Below are 23841 nucleotides of genomic sequence, written 5' to 3' on the forward strand. Positions count from 1 at the left end.
AGGTGCAGGAGATCTGAGCTGTCCCCCGAGGCTTGTTGCCTGGTGACATTCCTGCCTGGTTACAGCCCCTGGTCCCCTAGAGCATGAGGAGGGGGTGGCGAGGACTGGGGGCTATGCTGAGAGGCCTGTGTGGTGCACTCAGAGGCTCTCTCTGGTCTCCATGCCTGGACAGGTGAGACCAGAGAAGCCAGTGGCCCGAGAGAGAAAAGGAGGCGGGGCCCACGTGCTCCCAGGACAGGAGAGAAGAGAGTGGAGTGAAGAGTGGGGTTTGGTGCTATTTTCTGTTTAGCTGGAAATTATTTTAATTTCTACCTGATTTTGTAGAGTTGTGCTGTCTATTTTGGTGGCCCCATGTGGCTCTCGAGCAGCTAGGATGTGACCAGGCTGAGCTAAGATGTGCTGACTGTTGAGATACACGCCAGGTTCAAAGATGTGGTACAAATAAAGAATGTAAAATATCTCAATAAGGAGTTTTTACATTGATTACATGTTAACATGGTACATATTGGCTATATTAGGTTAAATAAAGTATATTATTAAAAGTCATTCCACTTGCTTGGTTTCATATTTTTTCACGTGATTATTAGAACATTGAAGTCACAGTGTGACAGCTGGGAAAGAGGCAGAGGGTCTGACCCCACGTGCTCCAAGGCACGTGCTGGGCACCAGGGTTTCTGGGTGCGTACAGGCTGATCGGTGTTTGTCTCAATGTCCCAATGAGGAGGCTGCACACCCGAGACCCTGTGTGTTGTGACATGTGGTCCCAGACTCTGTGTGTGTGTGTGTGTGTGTGTGAGTGTGCCCAGCTCTGGCTAGGTCAGCACGTGCACAGTTTCCGGTGCAGGTAAGGAAGGCTGCCTGTGCAATACCTACCATGTGGTACCTCACCTGTGTTCCACACGCACACATGTGCATGCTCCTGTGAGTGCTCTGTAAGAAGCCTGCTGTGTGCAAATGTCGGGGGTGTTCGGGGCCCACATGTGTCCCAAGGAGAGTCTAGCAGGAGTGACAGTCATGCACAGAGTTATCTGAGCATGCGCTCTCTATCACTGGACAGTCTGAAGAGCAGATCTTGCACAATCAGTGTCCTCTGTACTTATCCCCTGCCCTGTCATCGATCTATCTGCTATAGCCTGGGGGAGGGGCTGGCATGGGAGTGGGCAGGGAAATGCGGAGGGAGGTGTTTGAAAGCATGGCCTGTGGACGGGGCTGCCTGCCACTGAGAGAGAACCTCCGTCAACAGGGCAACTGTATGGCCTGCGTAGCCTTGTCGCCACAGCAGAGGGACATATTCACACACAAACAGAGGACGGAGACCTCACTGTTCTCTGGGAACCTGCATTTCACACTAACACTGGGCCCCGTTGGTCTCCAGAAAGGCCCCTGGAGGCTTGCCTGGTGAGGCATGGAGGCCAGGCCTCAGCGTGCCCACCACACACAGGTGACAAGGATCCAGCCAGGTGCTGGAGGGTGAGAGGATGTGGTCAGAATCTCAGTCCCTCCACCTGTTGGTGACCTGGCAAGACACATCACCTCTCCAAGCTGCCATCTCATCATCTGTGCATGGGGAAGATGAAGCTGGGTTGTTGAAGGCAGGAAGGTGGAACTGAATATAAATTGCAGGTGCTGGGCCCAGTCTAAGGGAGGCCCTTACAGAAGGTTGGCTGACTTTCTTTAATGGGGGTGGGGGTGAGGGTGGGGGTGAGGGTGGGGGTGGGGTGGCTGCTGTCCTCCCTCACTCTCCACAGCAGCCTATGATAATTGTCACCCGGGTCCTGGCTGACACTGTGAAGCCAGGTGAGCCAGGTGCTGTGCCCATCATGTCACGGGTTATTTCATTCACTTCTCACAACAACTCTTTCGTCAATGCCATTTTTAGCTCCAATGTGCAGAAACCAAGGCCCTGGAGAAATCTGAACTCGAAACTCCTGGTTTATTAATTACAAAAACCTGTGTTAAGTGCCTACAATGCGTCAGGCCTGTGCTAGGCACTGAGGACAGGGACGTGAAGGAGACACGACTGACTTCTGCCCAGCAGAGCTGGATGCTGTACAGAAGTCCTTGGTTTGGAAAGAAAGCAGTGGGCCATCCAACATGCCACCTCCTCAGGCATTCTGGAGACGAGCTGACACTCAGGGAGGCCTGACCTCAGCCCCAGTGCCTCCCATCGGGACAAGGACTGTCTGCCTCCCTGGAGGCACAGAAAAAATGCTTGCTATGTGCTGAACAGTGTCCCCCAAATTCGTATGTGGAAGTCCTAATCCCCAGTCCCTTCAGATGTGGCCTTATTTGGAAAAGGGGTTAGTGCAGATGTAATGAGTTAAAATGAGGCCACACCATGTGAAGATGAAGGCAGAGATCAGGGTGACGTTTCTGCCAGCCAAGGAAACCAAAGATGGGCAGAAAACCACCAGAAAGTAGGAAAGAGGCAGGGAACGGATTCTCCCTCACAGCCCTCAGAAAGAACCAACCCTGCTGACACCTTGACCTTGGACTTCTGGCCTCCAAGCTGTGAGACAATAAACGTCTGTTGTTGAAGCCACTCAGTTTGTGGTACTTTTTACGCAGCCCCAGCAAATTACCATGACGCTGAGTGAACCCTCAGTAAATGCCATGTGAAGGCCTGTGTGTGCCCCACTTCCTCCCAGGGCCCCGCACACGGCAGGTGCTCCCAACTGTCCACCAGAGGCCGAAGGGCCAAGACCGGCTGCGTTTTCATGGGCCTTGAGGCAGCACCAGGTTTAAGTGGTTTCCTTGTCATCTCTCCCTCCCCAGCCCTAGACTGTGAGCCCTGTGAAGAAGACAAAGTCCCGCCTGTCTTGTCCCCTGCTGGATCCCAGCCTGGAACAGTACCTGGCACACGGGACAAGCAAACACTGGTTGAGAGAACAAATAACAGTCACTGTCAACTCCTTCAGTGATGATATAGTAAGGCTTTGAGCTCTGGGCTTCCAGCTGGGCTCCTCACAGTGATGCCTCACGTCCGGGCTTGGGAGTTACATGTCCCCACTCAGCCCAAGAGGAGGCCGAGGTCCTGAGAGGAGAGGTTGACCTGCCCCAGGTCCCATGCCAGTGCAGGTGGAACAGGCCTCCGTTCTGTCCTCTTTGCTGGGAGGCGTATCAGGTTCCTGGGCTGCCGTAACAAATTAACATAGACCGGCTAGCTTCAAACAATTTATTATCTCACAGTGTGAAGGCCAAAACCAAATGCCAGCGGGTCCGTTCTCAGCTCCAAGAAATAATCCTTCCTTGCCTCCCCCTAGCTTCTGGTTGCTGCCAGCGGTCCTCGGGCTTGTAAGAAGCATCACTGGACTTCTGCCTCTGTCTCCCCTGTGTGTCTGTGTGTCTGGGCCCAATTCCCCTCTTCTTATACGGACACCAGTCCTATTGGACTTAGGGCCCACCTTATCCCATAGGGCCTCATCCTAACTTGCTTACATCAGCTAAGACCCTGCGTCCAAATAATGTCACAGTCCCAGGTTCTGGGTTTTGGGGGGACACTATTCAGTCCAGTGGAAGGAGTGATGGCACTATCCTGGGAGTTCAGGGTGGGAGATCACAGGAGAGCTGCCCGTCTTAGCCAGCCTGTCCTGCGGGTTAGCTAAGCCTCAGCTCAAGGAGGTCATTGTAGGGGGTGGGGGCTGACAGGCCAGCCCACAAACCTGGAGGTGGTTCTCTGCTGGCGAAGCGTCTCTCAAACCCTCTGGGGAAGTACAGGGCTCACATGCTCAGGAGCCGTGGTTAGGGGTTAGCGGCAGACAGGAAGAGTCTGGGAGGACAGAGCCCTCTAGGCTCCAAGGCCATGTGTTAGTTTCCTAGGACTGTCCTAGGAAAGCACCACCAATAGGGTGGCTTAAAACAACAGAAGTGTATTGTCTCACAGTTCTGGGGGCTAGAAGTCCAAGGTCGAGGTGTGAGCAGGACGTGCTGTCTCTGAAGGCGCTAGGGAAGGACACTTTCTGCCTCGTCCTAGCTGTGGTGTCACCATTGCTGGCAACCCTTGGCATTCCTTGGGTTGTGGCCGCTTAACTTCAATCCATCTCTGTCTCCGTCGTCACATGGCCATCCCCCTGTCTTTCCCAGTGTCTCTTCTCCTCTTCTTACAAAGACACTGGTCATAGGCCATATTGGATTAGGGTCTGCCCCATGACCTCTTCTTATTTACATCTGCAAAGACCCCTTTTTCCAAATAGGGCCACATTCATAGGTGAGGGACAGTTAGGACTTGAACATGTCTTTGGCAGGAGATAATTGATCCCATTATAGGTGGGGTAAGGGGGACGGGAGGAGGCTGGTTATTGACAATGCTGTGGACTGCTCTTCCAAACGGTATGTCACCCTGGACCCTCAAGTCACTTCTGAAGCATGTCACACCTCCTGGAATCCCCTCATCAGAGATTCATCCCTTTGGGTGTCTGGATACCCTAGGGAGAGTCACGCCTTAAACCTATAAGCCCTGAGACTTACCCAGGTGCTGGGGGAAGACAGACGTGAGGAGCGAGATGTTGGAAAGAGCGAGGCGGTGCGGGAGGGGCAATAGAACCCCCACCTGCATTGTTCCAGGTCATCCCCACCCAGGCAGCATCGCCAGGACAGCGGAGCGCCTCCGGGAGGCAAGCCAGCCGCCTCCACACCTGCAGCCCCGGGCTTCTCCCGGTCACAGCCCTGTTCTTGCCTGTCCCATCTCTTTCGAGGACTTTACATACACTCACATCTTTAATCCTCACAACAGTCCTGGTACTTCCCCTCGCTTACAGATGAGAAAACTGAGGCACCAAGAAGTTCAGGCGTTTGCCCAAGGTCATGGCTGGTGGTCCACAGAACCAGGATTTAATCCAGGCTGCCCAGGTCCAGAGCCAGCACTTTAACCACAAACCAGCTGCCCCACAGAGACCACAGGGGCCTCAGGGCCGGGCAGAAGGTGTTTTGTCCGCCGCTGGATCCCCAGCACCCAGCACCGTGACCTGCCCTTAATAGGCCCCCAGTAAATGCTTTGAGTGAATGAAGGAATGAGTCTCTAAGAAAATTCCTTTGCCTTCCAGGAGCCATCCTCAAGCAGCTATCTCCCAAACCTGCTAAACTGTGCTGATCCCCTCTGGCTAAAGTCCCTACAACATTCTACTCCCTCCCAAAGTTAGGGGCATTTCCAATGAAGGCTCTGATTGATTTCCTTCCAAGAGGCAGGGTGTGACTGTCAGTTTTCTTGCCTGTGTCCTCCATGGTCATTCCCTCCCCCACAGAGCTGGGGACGGCAGACAGGGCAGTAGTCAGGCTCCTCCTCTCTGTGCCCGGTGCCCCATGAGGCCGCCTGCATGGAGGAATGGAAGACGCTGTCCCACCAGCTCCTCCCTCCCCTCTGCATCCTGGCTTCCTGGAATTGCACACTGGGCACCCCCCCATGTCTCCCCACTCAGCACTTCCTGCCTTGCCTTCTCACAGCCCCGCACACCACCCCCCTCCCCGGCGCTGTGATGGGAACCTCGAGTGTGTCATACCTGTGGTGGTGGAAAATGTCTCTAAGCAGACAGTAAGGGGATGTCCCGAGGCTGTCACCGGAGCCAGGCTGAGGCCACTGGTGCTGAGCTCAAGTTTAATCAACAACCCAACACCTGCCCCTCATCCCCAGTGACAGTGGCCAGAAGATGGAAGGGTGGAGGGGTGAAAGCCCAGGGTTCCAGTCCTCCCCTTCTGGCCCCTAGACTCACTGTGTGGCCTGGGACACGGCCCCACCTTCTCGGGGCCACCTGTCTTCATCAGCGATGCAGGACTCAGAATCCCCGTCATTCTTGCCTGGCTAGGTCAAGAGAGCTTTTATGAGACTCTAGACATGCACACCCTTTCCAAGCCATAAAGAGCTTGCCTGTGCGAGTGCGAAAGGCTGCCTGGATTCGGATCCTTGCTGGACTGTGTTCTGGCTGTGTTGCCTTGCACAAGTCATTAGCCACTCTGCCTTAGCCTTCTCACCTGTAAAATGGAGTAAGAATAGTTCCTCTCTCCTCCTCTCTGGCATTATAAAGATCAGGTGAATTAAAAGAGATGCTTAGAACAACTAAGTGCTCAGGAAATGCAGCTCTTTTTGTCGTTGTTGTTAAACCCCACCCAAGGATATTTTTCCCATTGATTTTTAGAGAGAGCAGGAGGGAGAGAGGGAGAGAAACATCGATGTGAGAGAGACACATTGATTGGTTGTCTCCCACAATTTCCTGACCGGGGCCGGGGATCGAACCTGCAACCCAGATACTTGCCCTTGACCAGGAATCAAACCAGCGACCCTGCCGATGTGACCTGCGTGAGGTCCCTCAAGTCATGGGCTATCACATTAAGGAGTTCAGCCACTGTCCCAAATGTAACAGGGCTTTGTCACTGGGGCTTAAGCAGGGGCATGGCATGACCAGAGCAAGACCGCCCTGGCAGGGCTCAGAGATGGAAGGATTAGAGGGACAGGTGGGCCAAGGAGGAGGCTGAGCCAGGGATGGGTCTAGGTCTAGAGGTGACGCTGCCAGGTCACGGCTGGGGGTGGTTTCGACTGCGGTCACCATCATGGAATGTGTGGAATGCGGGCTGCTTTTTTTTCCCTCTTTAAGTGGCTGCCAGGAAGTTTAGAATGGAATTCTGCTTGTTGCTTTTTTCATTAATGTGACTGTCTCCCATACATGCAAAGGGCCTAGAGTTCAGGAGCCACATGCACCTGAGTTTGAATCTTGGCCGCGCCAACCACCAGCCGCACTTCATAACCTCCCTGGGTCTGTTTTCTAATCTGCAGACTGTGGAACATACCTGTCTGCTCTCCAGGTGATGAGAGGTGAGGCTTGGGGAGTGCCTGGCAGTGTCTGAAATATAGTTTCTTAACCCTTTTTAATATGCTTCTTGACTATTTTAGAGTTATCTGGAATGTCAACAATTAGGAGGACAGTGGGAGGTTTTTCATCCTAGTCGTGGTCTGTGTCCACAGTTTTTTTGGTAACCGTGGGCACTGGGAGTTGCTTGGAGAGGGAGCCCCCAGGTGCAGCAGGGGTGTGGTGGGGGTGGAGAGCAGAGATGGGGGGTTATTGGGGAGGTGAGGGAACAAATGCAGCTCGGAAATTGGAGACCTGAGAGGCTGAAAAGCCCTCCCATCTCTCCTCCCTTGTCTCTTATCCCCCAATCTGCCCTGGCTGCCTCCTGCTTCCCGCTCTGCACCTGACGGGATCCGGCCTCAGGCCGCCTGGTCCCCAGCTGGTGCTGTTTCTCTCTCCTGCGATCTGACCCAGGCCTGTCTCTCCTTTACTCCTTCCACCCCTGCCAGTTGCTCGCTCCTCATTCCAGCTCCCAGGGCCCGTACTCGAATCCACCCTGGACCATCAGACCATCTCCACCTGGTGTAAGGTGGCCCCTTACTCACGGTCAGCTCAGGTCTCATCAGAAATGGCAGGGACAGCTGGGTTCCCTGGGCCTACCTGCTCATAGGGCCCTCTCAGCTTTCTAGCCTCCAGCATCTCAGCCTGTTTTTTCCGGCCTGGGAAATCCGGGTCTGGAAAAATAAGAGCTTCTGTTGTGAAAGGAACCCAAAGGATTATCTGGTCCAGAGATGTCACCAGGTACCAGCTATGATAAATTGGGACCTACCTACAGAAGCTAAAGATGCACCTAAGCTCCAGAGGAAGGAAGGCCATGATCAGTTAGCAATGTCTGCCATGCATGGGTGCAATCGATTAGCAATGTCTGCCATGAGTGCAGTTTTATGAATGCCAGATATTGCCATCCATGATCTGGTCCAACTTTTCAGAGTCAAGGGTGTTGAAAAATAAATAAAATTTTATACATCCCAAGCATCATCTCTCATCACCTGGAAAGGACACTTTGAGGCAGGTGTTATGTTCCACAGCATGCAGATCAGGAAACTGAGGCTCAGGGAGGTTAGAAATGCAGCTGCTGGTGGGCATGGCCAAGATTCATAAAAGTCAAGTGCAATATTTTCCCATGAGACCACATCAGGTGACGTCTGAGCACAGGATAAGGTAAAGCTGGCTCCTGTAAGTGAAAAAGGTATTTCCTTTCCGCCCCTCCGCCTTTCCTCATGAAGGAATGCTCTGTCTGGTGATGGCATGTCTTTTTTTTAAAAAAAAAATATCTTTATTGATTTCAGAGAGAGGAAAGGAGAGGGAGAGAGAGAAACATCAATGATGAGAGAGTCATTGATCGGCTGCCTCCTGCACGTCCCCGACTGGGGATCGAGCCCGCAACCCGGGCATGTGCCCTGACCGGGAATCAAACCCCGATTGCCTGGATCCTAGGTTGAAGCTCAATCGCTGAGCCACGCCTGGCTGGGCGAGGTGCTGGCATGTCTTCAAGAGCCTCCGACACTTGGTAATCTCCCCCCCTTTTTAAAAAATTTTTTTATTTAGTGATTTGAGAGAAAGAAAGATCAATTTGTTGTTCCACTTATTTATGCATTCATTGGTTGCTTCTTGTATACACCCTGACCAGAGATGGAACCCACAACCTTGGTGTATCAGGACGACACTCTAACTAGCTGAGCTACCTGACCAGGCTGGTAATCTCCCCTTTAAACTAAGAGACAGAGCAGATTTCCGGCAGGCAATGAATTAAAACTTTTTTTTTTATTGTATTTACTTTTTACAGTTACCTTTTATTTATAGTGAATATCAGTTTTCCATTTACAGAAGCAATATAAAGATTTTCCTTTAAATAAAAGTATTTAACCAAAAATGTGAATTGTAATAAAAAACAAAGATGTTACACACAGATCATTAAAAAATATATATATAACACAAATGACCAAGGCTTGAGAAATGTAACCCTCCCAAGAACTCTGCAGAGTGGAAACTGACTTGCAGAGAAGTTCCCTAGTTTACCCAGGACACACAGCAAAGGTCTAGGCACCAAGTGGGGTCTGACAGTTGGGCAGGACACAAGAGCCCCGTGGCCCAGAACACTGGCAGGAGGCGGGAAGTGAGACTGCAGGGAAATTAAGCTACTCCATGGTAAGAATTCAAGACTCAGGCAACTTCCGGAAAGGGGAGTTTATTTTGGACAGAAGGGAAACAGGGATCCTGAGTGAAGCCCAGTAGCCCCTCAGCAGCAGGAGTCATTGGATCAGGAGCCAGGGCTCCACTCCTCCAGCCTTCCCCAGCGCCTGCTTCCAGGGGCCTCCCGCCCTCCCTGAGTTTAAATGTCCAAGACGGAGAGAAATCTGATTGGCCAGTGCGGGCCCAGCTTCCCTGATTGGACAGAGCTTGTTCTAGCTCACCTCATAGGTTGCTGGTTAGCCTATGGGTGGGCTTGTGTCAAGTGTCCAATCAGCTGCAAGCAGGGCCTATAAATACAGGCCCTCCCCTCTCCCTGCTCAGGGTGGATGCCTTCCCCAGACCCCTAGTCAAGGAAGAAGGCTGTGACAGACGTCATAGGTGTGAGGTGGGGTCAGTGCCAGGGGCAGAGGGAAGAGAGGTGGAGGGGTGATGGGGAGCCCTGAGAGGGCGGGAGGGGGAAGACTTCCATGTGAGGGGATGAGCCTCTTGCTGGAGCAGGCATGCAGGAACCTAGTGGGCATGGCTTCGCCTGAGTCCTGATCTCAGAAGGGTCAAGGTGCCCAGGGTGCTCCTGTGAGGGGACGGCACCCCCTGCGAGAAGGCAGCTGGGCACAGGAAGCCCAAGCAACATGGTACCACACAGTTCACGAATTCGTCCAGGGAACACAGTGGGGTCCCAAAGGCGCTGTGTCAAGTGCAGTGAAGGGAGCTGCCCTTCTGGAGATGTGCCAGCCCCTGGGCTACCTCTGCAGTAGATAGTGGAGTTGGAGGGGCCTAGAAGTGGGCACTCTGTGACAGCATCAGGACCCGCCACCAGGAGGGGTTTCTTCACAGCAGCATGCTTGTGACTCTGGGAAGCCACTGAGGAAGGATCCAGTCAATGTCCACTTTGTTGGGGGGTTTCTGTCCATACTTGGGTCATGGTGGTAAAGATGCAATAGCCAAGCTTTTTGAAGTCACAAGAGATCCCAAAGGGAAGTGACAGGGCCTCTTTATCCAGCCACCCTGTGACCCTGAGAACTTGTCCCTCCTGCACTGAATCTCAAGGTTTGGGCACATTAGGGAGGCCGTGTTTCCCTCCAGGGGAAGCTGAACTTGAAGGGTAAGGGGAGTTTGTCACCTAGATGAGAAAGGAGAGGGTACCCCAAGCACAGAGAATGGCATGTGCAAAGGTGGAGGGGGGGGCATGAGGGAGCTCCACAGGGCTCAGGAGGATGGTTGAGAGGGTTCCAGAAGGAAATGACCCAACATGGTGCTGGAGGGCAAGGGCCAGCCCAAGAAGTGAGGACCATGGGGAGTCCTGGCAGGGTTTTAAACAAGGACAGCATGGCCATATTTGTGTTTTAGAAAGAGCGCCCTGGCTGCTACATGGGGGGAGTATGAAAGGGGGTGAGACTGGGCAGGAAGCCCAGTAAGGAGGCCAGGGTACAGACCCCTGGAGAGCCACGAGTACTCTCCTCAAGGAGCAGCTACAGGCCGGAGAGGAGCGATGCTTCAGAGGCAAAACCCACGCTACCCCATGATTGACGCTCCCTCTCCCTGCAGTTCCTGACTTGGGCAGTAAGTAGGATCAGGGAGCAGCAACTGAGGTTTGGAAGTGACCAGCCAAGTGTGTAGGGCCTGGTGGGGTCCATCTGGGTGAAGATGTCCATGGGGTAGCTGGACACTGTGTATCTCAGCAGTGGACAAGCCTTGAAGACAGAGAGTCCTCAGCTGGGCCTGGAGCAGCAGTGGACGGCCACCGGACCCCACCCCTGCCATCTGTCTACACCAAGTGAGTTGGGTCCTGATCTTGAAGCTCTTGGAGGGACAGGTAAGCGTCAGTGTTCAGGCTCAGACAGGAGGTGGGAGCCCTGACCTGGCATTGCCCAGGAGGGCTGGCCCAGGGGAAGGCGGCCCCCTTCCCAGGGCCAGGGCCAGGGCCAGGGCCAGGGCCAGGGCCAGGCACCTCCCCTCCCGCTCCTCCCAGTGCATGCTCCAGGGGTGACTGGAAATCCACCAGGTCAGTGGCTCCAGGGGTAGGAGGCCCCAGGGCCCCAGGGACCCAGTCATTGGGGACTCCTTCCTGCAGGGAGGGGGGCAGCCTCTCATCACAAGCCCCAGTGCCTCCTAGGGCAGTGTTTGGGGAGCTTGGGCCACCGAGCAGATTGGGGGAGAAGAGCAGCAGGTCATCCCTGGGGGGGAAGGTGCAGTAGGCATCATCCTCCCCTGGCGGAGGCGGCAGGGGTGGGAGGAGAGACCCCTCAGGTGCTGCAGGCCCCCCCTCTTCCAGCTCCGCAGCGCAGGGGTCGTAGGTGAAGTACACCTGGCAGGCCTCGATCTCCAGCGCGTCCGGGAGGTGGAAGAAGAAGTAGCCTTGGTTGGTGAAGCAGCTGGTCAGTGAGTGGCCGCTGGTCTCAAGGGAGGGCGAGAGCCCTTTGTCCTGCTGCAGCAGGAGCAGCTGTGTGGCCTTGGTGTCCCTGTCCAGCACCTCCAGCGGGGAGATCTCGGGTGCCGGGCCACTGGGGCTGAAGGAGGAGGAAGGGAAGGGCGAGGAGAGCCACTTCTGCCAGGAGACAGACCGGTGGAGGGTGAGTGGGATGCCTCCTCCAGATTCTCAGCAACAACTCCTAATTCCTCCTCCAACAAGCCACCCAAGGCTGCCTCCTCGGGGAAGCCCTCCCTGACTCTCCTCCCATACCCCACCCGCCTGCCCACTGGCTTGGGGAACCCTCTGGATCAGCCTGAGGAGGTGCTTGCTTCCCAGCCCCAGCACAGGCCTTCCTGGCTCACTGCAGATGCCCAGGGACTGTGCTGGCCTAATGAGTGACCACTTAGCCAGTACTGTAAGCCTGGCGCTACTGTAGGTACTGAGGTCACAGCAAAGGGTAGAACATCAGTGTCTGGCAGGGACTAGCGGGAGTGTGTGAATCAACCAGCCAATGCTGGTCTCGTTCCCTATACTGATAAGCCCTGGCCCTGGTCACACAGCCAGCTGGTAGCAGAGCTGGGGTCCAGGATCCCCACTCACATCACCATGGAAACATCTCTGGTGGGGAGCTAATAGTCCCCCGATTCACTTCTCCCTCCCAGTGTCCTATACCCCCCCAACCCTCCCTCTACAAAGAGAGGAACTTGCCCATCCAAGCACTTCTCAGTTGCTGCAGAGTCCAGAGAGCCCTGGCCAGGAGCAGGGAGATTAGGCTCCAGCCCTGGCTCTCAGTAGCTGTGTGACCCTGGGCAGGTCCCTGCACCTCTCTGAGCCTCAATTCCAGTTAGCTGCATCCCCCCTGCTTCCTTACTGTGGACCCTCAGGGAGCTGTCAAGTAAGAAAACGAAGGTGGAGACAGCTGGCACATGGTACAATGCAGGCTACACAGTGGGGAGCAGTGGGTCCCTCGGGGTGGTGCATCTGAGAACCCCAACAGCTCTCTGTCCTGGGAGCCCTCAGCAGCTGGACCATAGTCCCCAGAGCCCAGAGACCAGGCCTGATGGGCTCCCCCCAACATTCCTGTGCCCAGCACAGGGCCTGGGGGCCCAATCAATATATTTCAGATGAATTAATGGAGCAGTAGAGAAATGTCCTTTTTCTCCCTCCCCAGAGTGAGTTTCTGGAGCTAAGCCGGCTGTTAAACAGACGCACAGACACACACCCCATGTATGTGCACACATGCACACGTCACTCAACAAAATCTGCCCCCTCCTCCAAACCAGAAGTTTGTGTTACAAGAGGAAAATCCAAGAGTGAGAGGCTCTAGGGCGAACTGAGGATGGCAAGGAAGGGTAATCAACGAGAGAAGGAAAGGGCGCAGGGCGGTGGGGTCCACAGAGGGTGGAGGGCAGAGCCAGGCAGCATGCCAGGCACGCAGCCAGGAGAGGCCAGGCCTCCTGGGCCCCTCGGAGGTGTGTGTGGTCAAAGCCACTTCCTGGGCCTGGGCCTCCATCCACAGTCCCTGAAGCAGAGGCGGGGGCACAGGGACACCTCCTTCACACACTCACACGCTAGCGTGCACCCCCAGGCCCATGGACAGGGCAGTGGGCCTTGTGGCCTTATAGCTGGGGGTCCTGGGATAGAGGAAGAGGAGCAGGCCTCCCACTCAGACGCAGAGGGTGGGGGGCCCACTTGGCCAGCCCTGACGCCCAGCCACCGCGTGCGTCCCCGGGGACTCCGCCACACGCTAGGCTGGGGCAGGTATCTAACAGGAGGATCTCATAGGAAGATGGAGTGGTTTGCAGCATTCTAGGAAGGACCCCATTTTCACCCCAAAACGCCTAGGCCCACAGAATCAGAAAGACTTCGAGCTGGAGGACTGAGAATGCACCTAGTCTGGCCTCCAGCCAGGTCCAGTGCAGGAATCCCTTCAGCCATGGGCAAGACTTGTTTCGACACATAGGCAAGACTTGCTTGCATACCTTTGATGATGGGGAGCTCACTACCTTTGGGTCTGAAGGAGGAATTTTAAGTTGCTACATTCCCCCCACATTGAGAGCACTGTAGGTAAGATATCCCAGTCTTTGGGAGTTTTCCGAAGAATTCCAGCAGGGGGCCTGACTAGCCCTGAGAGAGAACTCCACAGCCAGCTCATGACAACCCCTCAGCACTCCTCCTGACCTCCCTCCGCCCCACCTCATCCCCTCCCCCCCAAATCTAGGGAGCCTGAGGCAGGGGCTGGCTGGGTGGTAGAGGCAGCCCACCACATCCCCCTTCCCCCTTGAAGCTTCCTTCCTGAAGTGGGTGTGGACTGGGGGAGGGGAGACTCAACTTTGAATGGTGTTCAGAGTGTCACTATTCTATGGGCTAGTGCTTCTCAAATGAATCTGTGTTCTGTGGCCAGAAGTGACTGGAGGACTGTGAGCGTCTGTGAGAAGTTATGGAGCCTGCCCGGGGGTTCTCTGCAGGAGCAGAGGGCACATGTCTGCACAGAGCAGGTCTGTTCTCTGTCGTGTGGGGAGAACCTGTACCCCACAGAGCCCAGGGAACCAGGAGGAGGGAGTTAGGCCAGAGGCCAGAATGTAGGCCTCCAATCAGGGCTGTGGTGGATGGTGGCTCAGGTTGGGCACTGCCCAAGGGCACCTGGTTTGGGGTAGGGGTAGGGCTGGGGCTGAATTCTAGCCCGTGCTCTGCTTGCCAAGACCTGCTCAGTCAACAGACCGGTGACAGCAATTCTAGCGAGGGCCGCTTGAGCACTGACCGTGGGCCAGGCAATGTTCTCAGGGCCATATACACAGTGACACTATTTCCTCCCCATTTTACAGGTGAGGAAACTGAGGCACAGAGACATTCTGTAACTTGCCCAGGGTCACACAGCCAGGAATGGTGGAGCCAGGATTAAAACCAGGCAGTCTGGCTCAAATGGGAGGTGCCACTTAGACAAAGAACACTGGTGCCAGAGCTGGGGGAAGGGGCCCACGCCCACCTGAGGCTGCTCCTCGCAGTATTTGTCTGCTCTCACACAGAGCAAAACCTGCTACTCCTGCACCACCTCCCTCCCTGTTGGCACCACTACCCACCCGCCCATTGGCCGGCCCACGCCAGCTGCCCTCTTCTGCCCTCCATCTCCAGGCTCCTACCTGGAAATCTCCTCCATGCTCTGAGCTCAGCTGGGAAAAGAACCCCGAGGGGTCTGGGATGTGACACTTCAGAACCTTCTTCAACCTGGACATGGGAGAGGGAGGGAGGGAAGGAGGGTGAGAAGGGAAGGGGCCATGGTGCCCTGCGATCAGCCCACGGCTCTGAGGGCAGAACATGGAGCCACTCTTCATTCAATCATTCGGTCCATAGTGATCGAATGTCCAGTAAGGGAGGATGTTGTGCTGGGTGCTGGGACAAGGACCGGCCGACACAGCAGGTCCCTGCTCTCAAGGAGCTGACATTCTAGTGGGGAGACAGACACAAACCAAGTGTGAAACGTTACCATTCGCACTGTGGAGACAGAGAGCAGTGGGCTAGGGAAGAGAAGGGTGTGGGGTGGGGACCACAGCAGCCAAGGACAGAGATGGCAGGGCAGAGTGGAGCAGGAGGAGGGAGTCAGGCAGAGGCCAGATCATGGGCCTCCTAGTCAGGGCTGTCACGGATGGTGGCTCAGGTTTTCACTGGCCGAGGGCACCTGGTTTGGGGAGAGGTGAGTGGGGCCAAATCCCAATCTGAGTGCTCCGTTATCTATAGGCATCTGTGTTGAAATGTATGCCACAGCCTGGAGAGCCCAGGAAACATGGCTGCTGCCCACATGCCCAGGCTCAGGTCAGCCCTCTTCCCATCCCCTTCTGGTCTTCAGCCACAACCACATCCCTGCACTCTCAGTTTCTGAAATATTCTCCCCTCCTTCCCAGCCAGGGCCTTTGCACATGCTGTTTTCTCTGCTCCTCCCGTTGCCCACTCCCCCTTAGCTCCTCCTTCCCATTCAAGGGAATCATCACTTCCCCAGGAAGTTTCCCCGGCCACCCGAGCTGGGGTTCCTCTCCCTGTAGTCTGCTTCCAGTGCGCCTGGCACCTTCCTTCCCCATCCTAACGCGGTGTGCCGTTATATATGTGTATGCCTGCCAAGTATCTGCCTTCCTCCAAGAAGATGGGACTGCAGGCATATGGCTAGCCCTGGCATCCCCAGCACTCAGTGCCATGCCTGGCATGGAGCTGGGCTCAGTAAGTAAAGGCATAAATGAGTGAATGCCTGGACCCAGACAGAGCCATGATGACCTACACACAACAGCTGGCGTGAACACACACACTCGGTCCTGAGAGTATTGCTCCCTGTCGCCTCCGCCCTCCAGGGCTCTCCCTCCCCCACTCCCATTAGGCTGGTTCCGTCTTTGGGGATGGATCACAGGGAGAGGGCAGGTGCTAGGCAGGGCAGACTCCTGGGAGGGTAGAGGGAGCACTGGTGTGTCCGAGCTGGGGGCTCAGCCCAGAATGTGACCTGGTGAGGGGTGTGTGTCAGATGGGAGCATACGGGACAGACAGGGAAGCCAGTGCTCTTACCAGGGCCCAAGGTACCGGCAGCTGGCCAGCAGGTAGACTAACATGACGAAGCCAAAGGCACCGCAGAGGCCCACGACGATATGGCCCAGTGAAGGCGCTGCTCATGGATGGGAAGAGACACAGGGAGAGGGGTTAGAGAAGCACCCCGACTCACCCAGATCACTGCAGCGTCCCCCCTCCCCAATCTCTGCCCCAAGGCCTTCACAGCATCCCAGCAGGACCAGCAGAACTGCTGTGTGCCAGGCCCACAGGGGGCATCACATGCCTCCGTCACAGCAGCCCTGCCTCGGTATCATGGTACCCACTTCACAGATGAGGAGGCTGAGGCTTGAGGCGAAAGCAGACCACCCCAACCCTGGAAGAAACCAGGAGTTTGAGGTTTCAGGATGGGAAAGTGAAAAGAGCCTCTCTGGCCTTCCCACTAACTCACAAGGCTATGAGTCCCTGTTCCCATCTGTAAAATGGGCACAATTATGCCCCTGCTGCCCACACTGCAGGGCCACATCGAGTGAGCTAATGGTGACAGATGAGCACTGTGGCCTCAGCCCCAGGCCTCCTCCACCAGCTGCCCCCAGGGCCCCCCCAGCCACCCCTCCCTGTCCAACTCCATCTTACGTTCACTCCTCGTCATGAAGGCCAGGGGCTGGCTCCAGGGGCTCCAAGTCATGAGGTTGCCTCGGTGGGCCCTGACCCGCACCTGAAACTCATACGGGGTGCCTGGAGATAGCGTCTCCAGGCAGATCCATTGCTGGTTCTGCTTGAGGGTCAGCACGGTGGCCTCCTGGGGTAGAGACAGGACTGTCAGAGCCAAGGGGCCCCCACTGCCCACCTCGCCTCCCATGGCAGGGTTGACCAGGATGCTGAGCAAAGCAGCGCCTTCCTTCCTCCCCTCCAGCCACCCTTCCTCCTCGACCCCACCCCATCCTCCCAAAAGGCTCCCTGACTACCCAGTTGCTGGGGCTCAAACCCCAGGGTCATCCTAAACCCCTCCTTCTCTCTCATCCCCTCCATCCAAAGCCAGCTGCCAGTCAACTGGTTCCACCTCCAGCACCTGGTTCCACCTCCAGGACCTATTGGGGACCCTTTCCCTTCCCTCCCCTCCTCCCTGCTCCAGGTCTGAGCTCCCACCACCTCTCAGCCTGAGGCGGATCTCCCTGCTTCCCCCCTTTCACTAGCCTGTTCTCCACATGACCAGAAAGGGGTCCCCCGCAGACCTCTCCCTGCTCCTTCTGCACCCTCTCTTTCATTCCTCCCTCCCCCCCCCCCAGGCCATGTTTCGCCTTTGCAGTGGCCTTTTCCTCTGTTTGGAAAACCCTCCGCAGATCTGAGCAGAGTCAGCTCCCCCTTGACCCTCAGATCTCAGAGCAGCCTTCCCTGGTCACCTGCCCAAGGAAGTAGCCTGTCCCAGTCCCTCTTAGAAGTGTTACCGCATTTCATTTTCTTGATAACTTTTATCAGTATCCTATGGTCTACTGTTTCTGTTTGCCAACTGCCTGCCTCTCCGTCCCCCTGCCCCGCACATACACGTGAGTTTCCTGAGAGCAGGAAGCTTGCCAGCCTGGCCCTCCACTGTCTCCCCAGCATCCAGCACATAGCAGGTCCTCAGGGGATGTTTGCTGAGTGGCTGAGTGAGCGAAGGAATGAGTGCGTGAGCAAGGACAGCCTGCTGTGAGCCTGGACCCGCTGGATTTGAGCAGTGGAGAGGCGGCGTCCAGGGCCTCGGAAACCTCACAGAGGGAAGCCGCCTGTCTCTCGGTTATGCAAACCTTGCCCTAGTACCTGCCTGCAGTCTGCCGCCAGCTGGAACCCCGGGTTGTTAGGGGTCACGCGGAGTGGGGGAGGGGCAACAGCAGGCAGTGCAGACAGGCCCAGGGCTGCCTGGGGCTGCCCTGCCTTTGCCGAGATGAAGGATGGACGGATGGACGGGGTGAGCAGGAAGGAGGAATCGGCAGGGCAGGCTGGCCCTGCACTCACCTCCCAGCTGCCGCCTGGGGACCTCGTCCGGGCCTCAAACTCCAGGTATCTTTCAAGGTAGTGGGAGGCCTGGGGGACGCTCCAGGTTAAGTTGCATCTGTGGGTCCCTATGTGGGTGACTTGGAGGGAGTCAGGGGCCATCAGGCGAACTGGAGGGGGAGAAGGAGGGGAGAGTAAGTTTTGGGGATGCTGGGTCATGACGCCGAGATGATCAAGCCTAGCCGTGCTCCCACCTCCACCTTTGCAGCTGCTGTTCCTCCCTCCCGGCGTGCCCTTCCCCCAGAAATCCGCAGGTCACCACTCAAATATCACCCATTCAGAGATGCCTTCCCCGGCCACCCGCCTCGCCCCTCCGTCCCGTCGCTGGCTTCATTTTCCTTCCTAGCGCTATGATCACCTGACATAGAAAATCCCTACTTTGGGTTCTTTATTTATTTTCCATCTCCCTCACCAGACTGAGCTCGCTGAGGGCAGGGACTTTGTTCTCTCACGTGTCCTTGGTGCCTGGAACTTTAACTGGCACGTAATAGGCGCTTAATTAGATATCTGCTGAATGGATGAATCAGGGCAGCCTTTCTCTGGACTCAGAAATGATCTACGTTTTAAATGGATCATCTCATTCATTTAATTTAATCTCATTAATCTTATATGATTATAAGATTTTATGATTCTGAAGTTAAGTTGATCTAAGTTTTATAATTCTGAGACTTTATAGAACTCCATGAGCAACAATAAGTGAATGCTTACTGAGCATGTGCTAAGCAGTTTCTGAGTCTTGGCTTATAGGCTCCTTACAAAAACCATGTGCAGCAGGTAACTGATTATGCCCATTTCACAGATGAGGGAACTGAGTTCAGACATGTTAAATGATCGGCCAGTCAGATCACACTCAATTAAGTCAGGGCTGCATTTAGAACACTGCCTGGGTCTCACCCTCTGCCTCACCTCTTCCCTAGAGATGGCCTCCAAGGTTTAGAGGGAGGCAGGAAGGGCTGGGGGGGGGGGGGCAGGCACTTAGTTATTCAACAAACCTTCCCAGAGCACCGCCCAGGTTAGACCTGGTGCTGAGTACTCAGGATGGAGACAGGGATGGCAGAAGCTCTGTCCTCACGGAGCTCACCGCCCAGTGAGGGAGACAGACCCATAACCAAGCAGTGATGACCCAGAACATAAACACCCTGAAAGGGGAAGTGCAAAGGGCTAGGAGAGTCTGGGAAGGCTTCCTGGAGGAGGTGACTCTTCACTGAGCCTTGAAGGGTGAATGGAAATTTTCCAGGTGGGAAGAGCCTTCCAGACTGTGTGACCAGCATGCGAAAGGGCTCAGAGGCAAGGATGGACAGCTGAGTTCAGAGAGTCGGCCTTTGGTGTGGCAGGAATATAGGCCGCAAGAGGAGGATGCTGGAGAGGTGAGCCAGGTGAACTCCCAAGCGGCCTTGAATGTCAGGGTAAGGAGCTGGGACTTCATCCTCGGGCAGCGGGCAGTGAACTTGTCAGATGTGGGTGTGGGAGTTGATGGAGAGACTGTAACAGTGTGATCCCAGAGAGACAGACAAGGAAGGAGGTACCCCCCCCCCCCGGATTCCTCACTCACGGTTGTCAAAGGGCTTGAAGTCCTGCGTGATCACCCTCCTCCACCTCTCCCCTTCGAGGCACATCACACTCATCTTGAGGGTGTCTGCTGAGGTCAGTTGCTGAGACTGCAAGGGAAGGGGGGGCAGAGATGTTGATGGGGGCAGCTGGGGTGGGGAGGGAGACCATGGGGGTGAGGGCGTGGGGGCAGGGCAGGAGGGGAGACCACAGTGCAGGTGGAGCCCCCACCACGAGCCCACACTGTCTAAGGTAGGGGTCAGTAAACTTTTTCTGGAAAGGGTCAAGTAGTAAATATTTTTGGCTTGGCAGGTCATGCGGCCTCTGTTACAACTACTCAACTCTGTCACACACAACAGGTAAGAGAATGGGTGTGGCTATGTACCAATAAAACTTTATTTACAAAAACAGACAGCAGTTTGTCACCCTGACCTAGAGTGAAGTGAGCTGCCTTGGGAGGAAGGGAATTCCCGGTTCCAAGAGGTATGCAAACAGGATGAGTCCCCAAGAAGGTGCAGGGCTAGGACTGTACCTATATAATAGTTTTTAAGTGTGAAAGGCTCCCCTCTCCCGTGTTTTCCCAGCCACAGCCCCTGACTTTTCTGGAAGGAAACAGCCAGGTATTAAGCCTCTGCGGGCAGGCCCTGCTCAGGTGCCTGGGCCACTGCTCTGGCTGATTCTCTCAGCGGTCCACCCCCCTCCCGCAGGTGAGAAACCTGAAGCTCAGGTAGGTTAAGGGACTTGCCCGATGTCATGCATCTGGTCCGCAGGGGAACCCAGATTCAAACTCAGGCTCTGTGTCCACAGCCCCACCAAAACTGCAGTCCTGGCCTGTCGTGCCTGACCCAGGGCTGCCGAGTGAGCAGCGCTTGGTGGCCTCCTCTCCGCACAGAGGGAGCCCTGCAGCCCTGCAGGCACCGGTGGGGTCTACGCTCTGGGGCTGTTTTTATGTCCAGGACCTGCGGCATAGTCCCTCTGACCTGCTGCAGGGCCCACTATGAGCAAACCTTGAACCTGGTCCTCAGAGTTCCCAGAGCTGGAACAATTCTTCCCTCTGTACTCCAAGGGCCCTGCCCTAGCTTTCTGCCAGTTTCTACGGGGGCCAGATTTTCCCAGACAGTATTAGTACTACTATTATTATTATTACTATTACCATTGTTGTAAAGATGCCAACAATACATTAGCCTGTGGCAGGCTCTCTTCTAAGCGTTTACGAATGTTATCTCATTTAATTTTCTCGACATCCTACGAGACAGGCAGTTACTATTCCCGTCGTATAGCTGAGGAGACCGAAGCACAGAGAGGCTTAAGGATTTGCCTGAGGGCACACAGTTAGGAAAGTCACACAGCTAGGGGGGACCAGGACCTAACACCAGACCACCCGCAGAGCTCACGAAGACAGGCACAGCAGTCTGGGCCCAGAGGCTGTCCTTCATCAGCTGCACTGTGCACGCCTCCACTCTCCTGCTCCCTGAGTATGCTTATAACTTGATGATGGTTGGAAAATATGGTCTGGGCATCCCTGGTGCCCCTCACTGCCAAGCAGGGTTTGCCAGGCAGCGATCTGATGTGCATCCACATGGACATGGCCACGTGTCCTTCCAGAGGCAGCCTAGTGCCATGGTGAAAGGTCCAGCCTGCCACTCCCCAGGGATCCGTTGACAATCGTGTCAAGTGCATGCTCTCTTCTGGGTGGTGTTCCAAGTGCTTCACGCTCAGATCAACCCCAAGGGTAGGTACCATAATCATTCCCATTTTATAGAAGGGGAAACGGGCACGGAGGCCATCCGACATCACCCAGCTGGTGCACAGCAGAGCCAGGGATGGAGCCTAGACCGTCCAGTTCCGAATCCTCACTCCTGACCCCACACCACCCTGCATTTGGTGAGACCTCGGGAAGTCAGAGGTGTGGCTATTACTATTCCTGGGGTGCTCTCCCCACTTGAAGAGGAGTGTGAAGTGTCACAGGACCCACCCAGCATGGGGAAGACAGCGGGAGCTGCTGCAGAAGTGAGCCTCATGCACCATGGATCTGTCACCGCCAGGTCAGGCCTGCATTCTGGCCTTTGGACACTGCCTTCCTTCCTTCCACCTCCTAGCCCCAGGCAGCCCGCCACCAAAGCCTGCTGGCCATTGAGCTCTTCTCTGGGAGGACACCCTAGGCACCCACCCTACCCCTGGCCCTCTTCCCTCCGCTACAGATACTCACATATGGGGGGGACCCAAGGATCAGGTTGCAGGACCACGATGCCGGCCCCACTGGGAACAGCTCACAGGATTTGTTCCAGGGCCTTTCAAGACAAAAGGACTGCTTAGAAGAAAAGGAGGGACCCCGGAACTAGCCCTCTGGGTGGTCCCCGTGCAGTGAGGCCAGTCTGCACAGGTGCTCTACATCAACCTCACAGGGGTGCCAAGTCCTCCATCTATTGTACCTCCCCTCATGAGCACCTTTTCTGCCCTCCCCACCCCAGCCTGGCCCACGGCAGCCAGAGTAATCTTCTAGAAACAAACCAGCTCTGGACACCTGGCCTCCGCACCTAAGGCCCTGCAAAGTCTTCCCACGGGGCTTGATTGGGCCTTGGGAGTCCATGCTGCCGTCACTAGGATGTTTGTAGCATGCTATCCCTTCACCAGCTCCCCCACCCCCAAGCTCCCCAACCACTTCCAAGTCCCCTCTCCCCACAGCTGCCATAGGGGGTCTCTCCAAACCCCAGTTTACTCCCAAAGCTTGGTGCGCCCCTTTCCTCCTCTCTTGCCTATAAAGTCAATTCCAGCCTCAGTAGAGCAAGTTCAAAGCCCAGTGTCCCCAGTCTACCTTGTCCAGCCTGGATCCCCACACCCCACTCCCACCCAGGTTCCAGGAGTCTCAATATCTGACTCTCGAATTTTCCAGACTCCTGTGACACCAAGAGTCTATGGGTTCCATGAATCCAAGGTTCTCAAAGTACAGACGCCTTGGAGTCTGACAGTTAGGATTTCAAGAGCCTAAGTGTCAGCTATTGTAAGATCCCGCCGGCCTGAGATTCTGCGGTTTTGCCGGTCAACCGCACACTCACCGCTGATCAGGCTGGGCTTGGATGAGGCAGGTTGTGGCCAGCAGGCCCCCATCCCGGCTCCAGACACAGGAGATGTTGGCTCTCGAGTTGTAGAAGCACGTGAGCTTGGAAGTGTCTGCCAGCAGGACGGGGCGTGAGTGGCTGGCTGCAGGGTGCCCACTGCCCTTCCCTCCCGCCCTGGCTGCAGGGTGCCCACCCGCCGTCCCTGTTCCTCAAACCCTCAGCCTACCAGAGGAGGAGCTAAACAGCCCTGATGGGCAGAGAAGGGGTTAGTGGCCCATTTCAGAGGGAAAAACTGAGCCCCAGAGCCTGCAAGTTCCCCACAGGCAGGCTGGGGCGGGACAGGGCGGAGGTGCCAGTGTTTCTGCGGCCTGGAGAGGCGTGTGGGAGAGGACAGAGGGGGACAGGGGCGGCAGACACCTGGTCTCTGGTCCCATTGCCTCTGCCTGCCTCCTGTCCTGGGTGACAGGCCTTCCGCCAAGAAGCAGGGCCCAGGAGGGCTCTAGAAGGCCCTGGCTTCCTTCCTAAGGGAACTCTCGCTGTCCAGATGCCGGGATCCTCACCGTTCTCCGCTGCAGACTCCCGAGGGATGGCCAGGAGCAGGAAGAAGACCAGGAGGGGACAGCGGGACAGAGCAGCAGCCGCCATCACATCCACGGGTGGGAGCTAGGGAAGGGAGCCCTGGAGGGAGGGGAGGAGGGGGGAGAGCACAAGTGAACACCCGCCCCTGCCCTGCTCAGGGTGCAAACGTCCACCCCTCACCGCTCAATGCAGTCCGGCCTCAGGGCCCTTGTGCCTGCTGCTCCCTCTGCCCCACACCTGCTCACTCCCTTCCTTCAGCCATCCAGGGACCCCAACACTGTCATTGCTGATAGGGCTCCGTGAGTAAGCCCAGTCCCTGGTTCAAAACTGGGGAGACTGAGGCCCAGGAAAGTGAAAGATTTGCTCGCGTCCACCTAGGGAGGCTGGGATTAGAGCTTACCTCCTCTCTGCCCTGCCGCCCCCTTAGCCAATCTGAAACCACTCGGCAAGACGTTCCTGTATGCCAGACTCTGTTTTAAATTTTAAATGAAGCAGCAAGAGCATCTGCTGGAGACAGTCCAATTATCCCCATTCTCAGATGAGGAAACTGAGGCACAGAGACATGAAGAGCAAGCTACCAAGGCAGATGTGGGTCTGAGTCAGTGCGGACTGCCCGGAGCCCAGGCAGGGCCCGCCTGTAACTTCTCTGACTATATCT

General features: G+C 55.8%; 1 protein-coding gene across 3 annotated transcripts; it reads right to left on the bottom strand.

Moving 5' to 3' along the window:
* Positions 1–10794: 10794 nt before the first annotated feature.
* On the bottom strand, positions 10795–23249 carry IL2RB (interleukin 2 receptor subunit beta). 3 transcript variants are annotated; one of them, XM_087813989.1, is made up of 9 exons: positions 23165–23249; positions 22602–22716; positions 21755–21836; positions 19550–19655; positions 17959–18107; positions 16606–16765; positions 15985–16084; positions 14580–14664; positions 10795–11574 (listed from the first exon to the last, which is right to left on the bottom strand). In XM_087813989.1, the coding sequence occupies exons 1-9, from the start codon at positions 23247–23249 to the stop codon at positions 10795–10797; spliced, it is 1662 nt and encodes a 553-aa protein (XP_087670115.1). The 3 variants fall into 3 exon arrangements, with proteins under 3 accessions (XP_087670115.1, XP_087670114.1, XP_016078832.2); XM_087813988.1 differs by having other exon boundaries at positions 15985–16081; positions 16600–16765; XM_016223346.2 differs by having other exon boundaries at positions 16600–16765.
* Between the last annotated feature and the right edge of the window lie 592 nt (positions 23250–23841).

The sequence above is a fragment of the Miniopterus natalensis genome, chromosome 2 (assembly GCF_054644295.1).
Source record: "Miniopterus natalensis isolate mMinNat1 chromosome 2, mMinNat1.hap1, whole genome shotgun sequence".
In the NCBI taxonomy this organism is placed as follows: Eukaryota; Metazoa; Chordata; class Mammalia; order Chiroptera; family Miniopteridae; genus Miniopterus; species Miniopterus natalensis.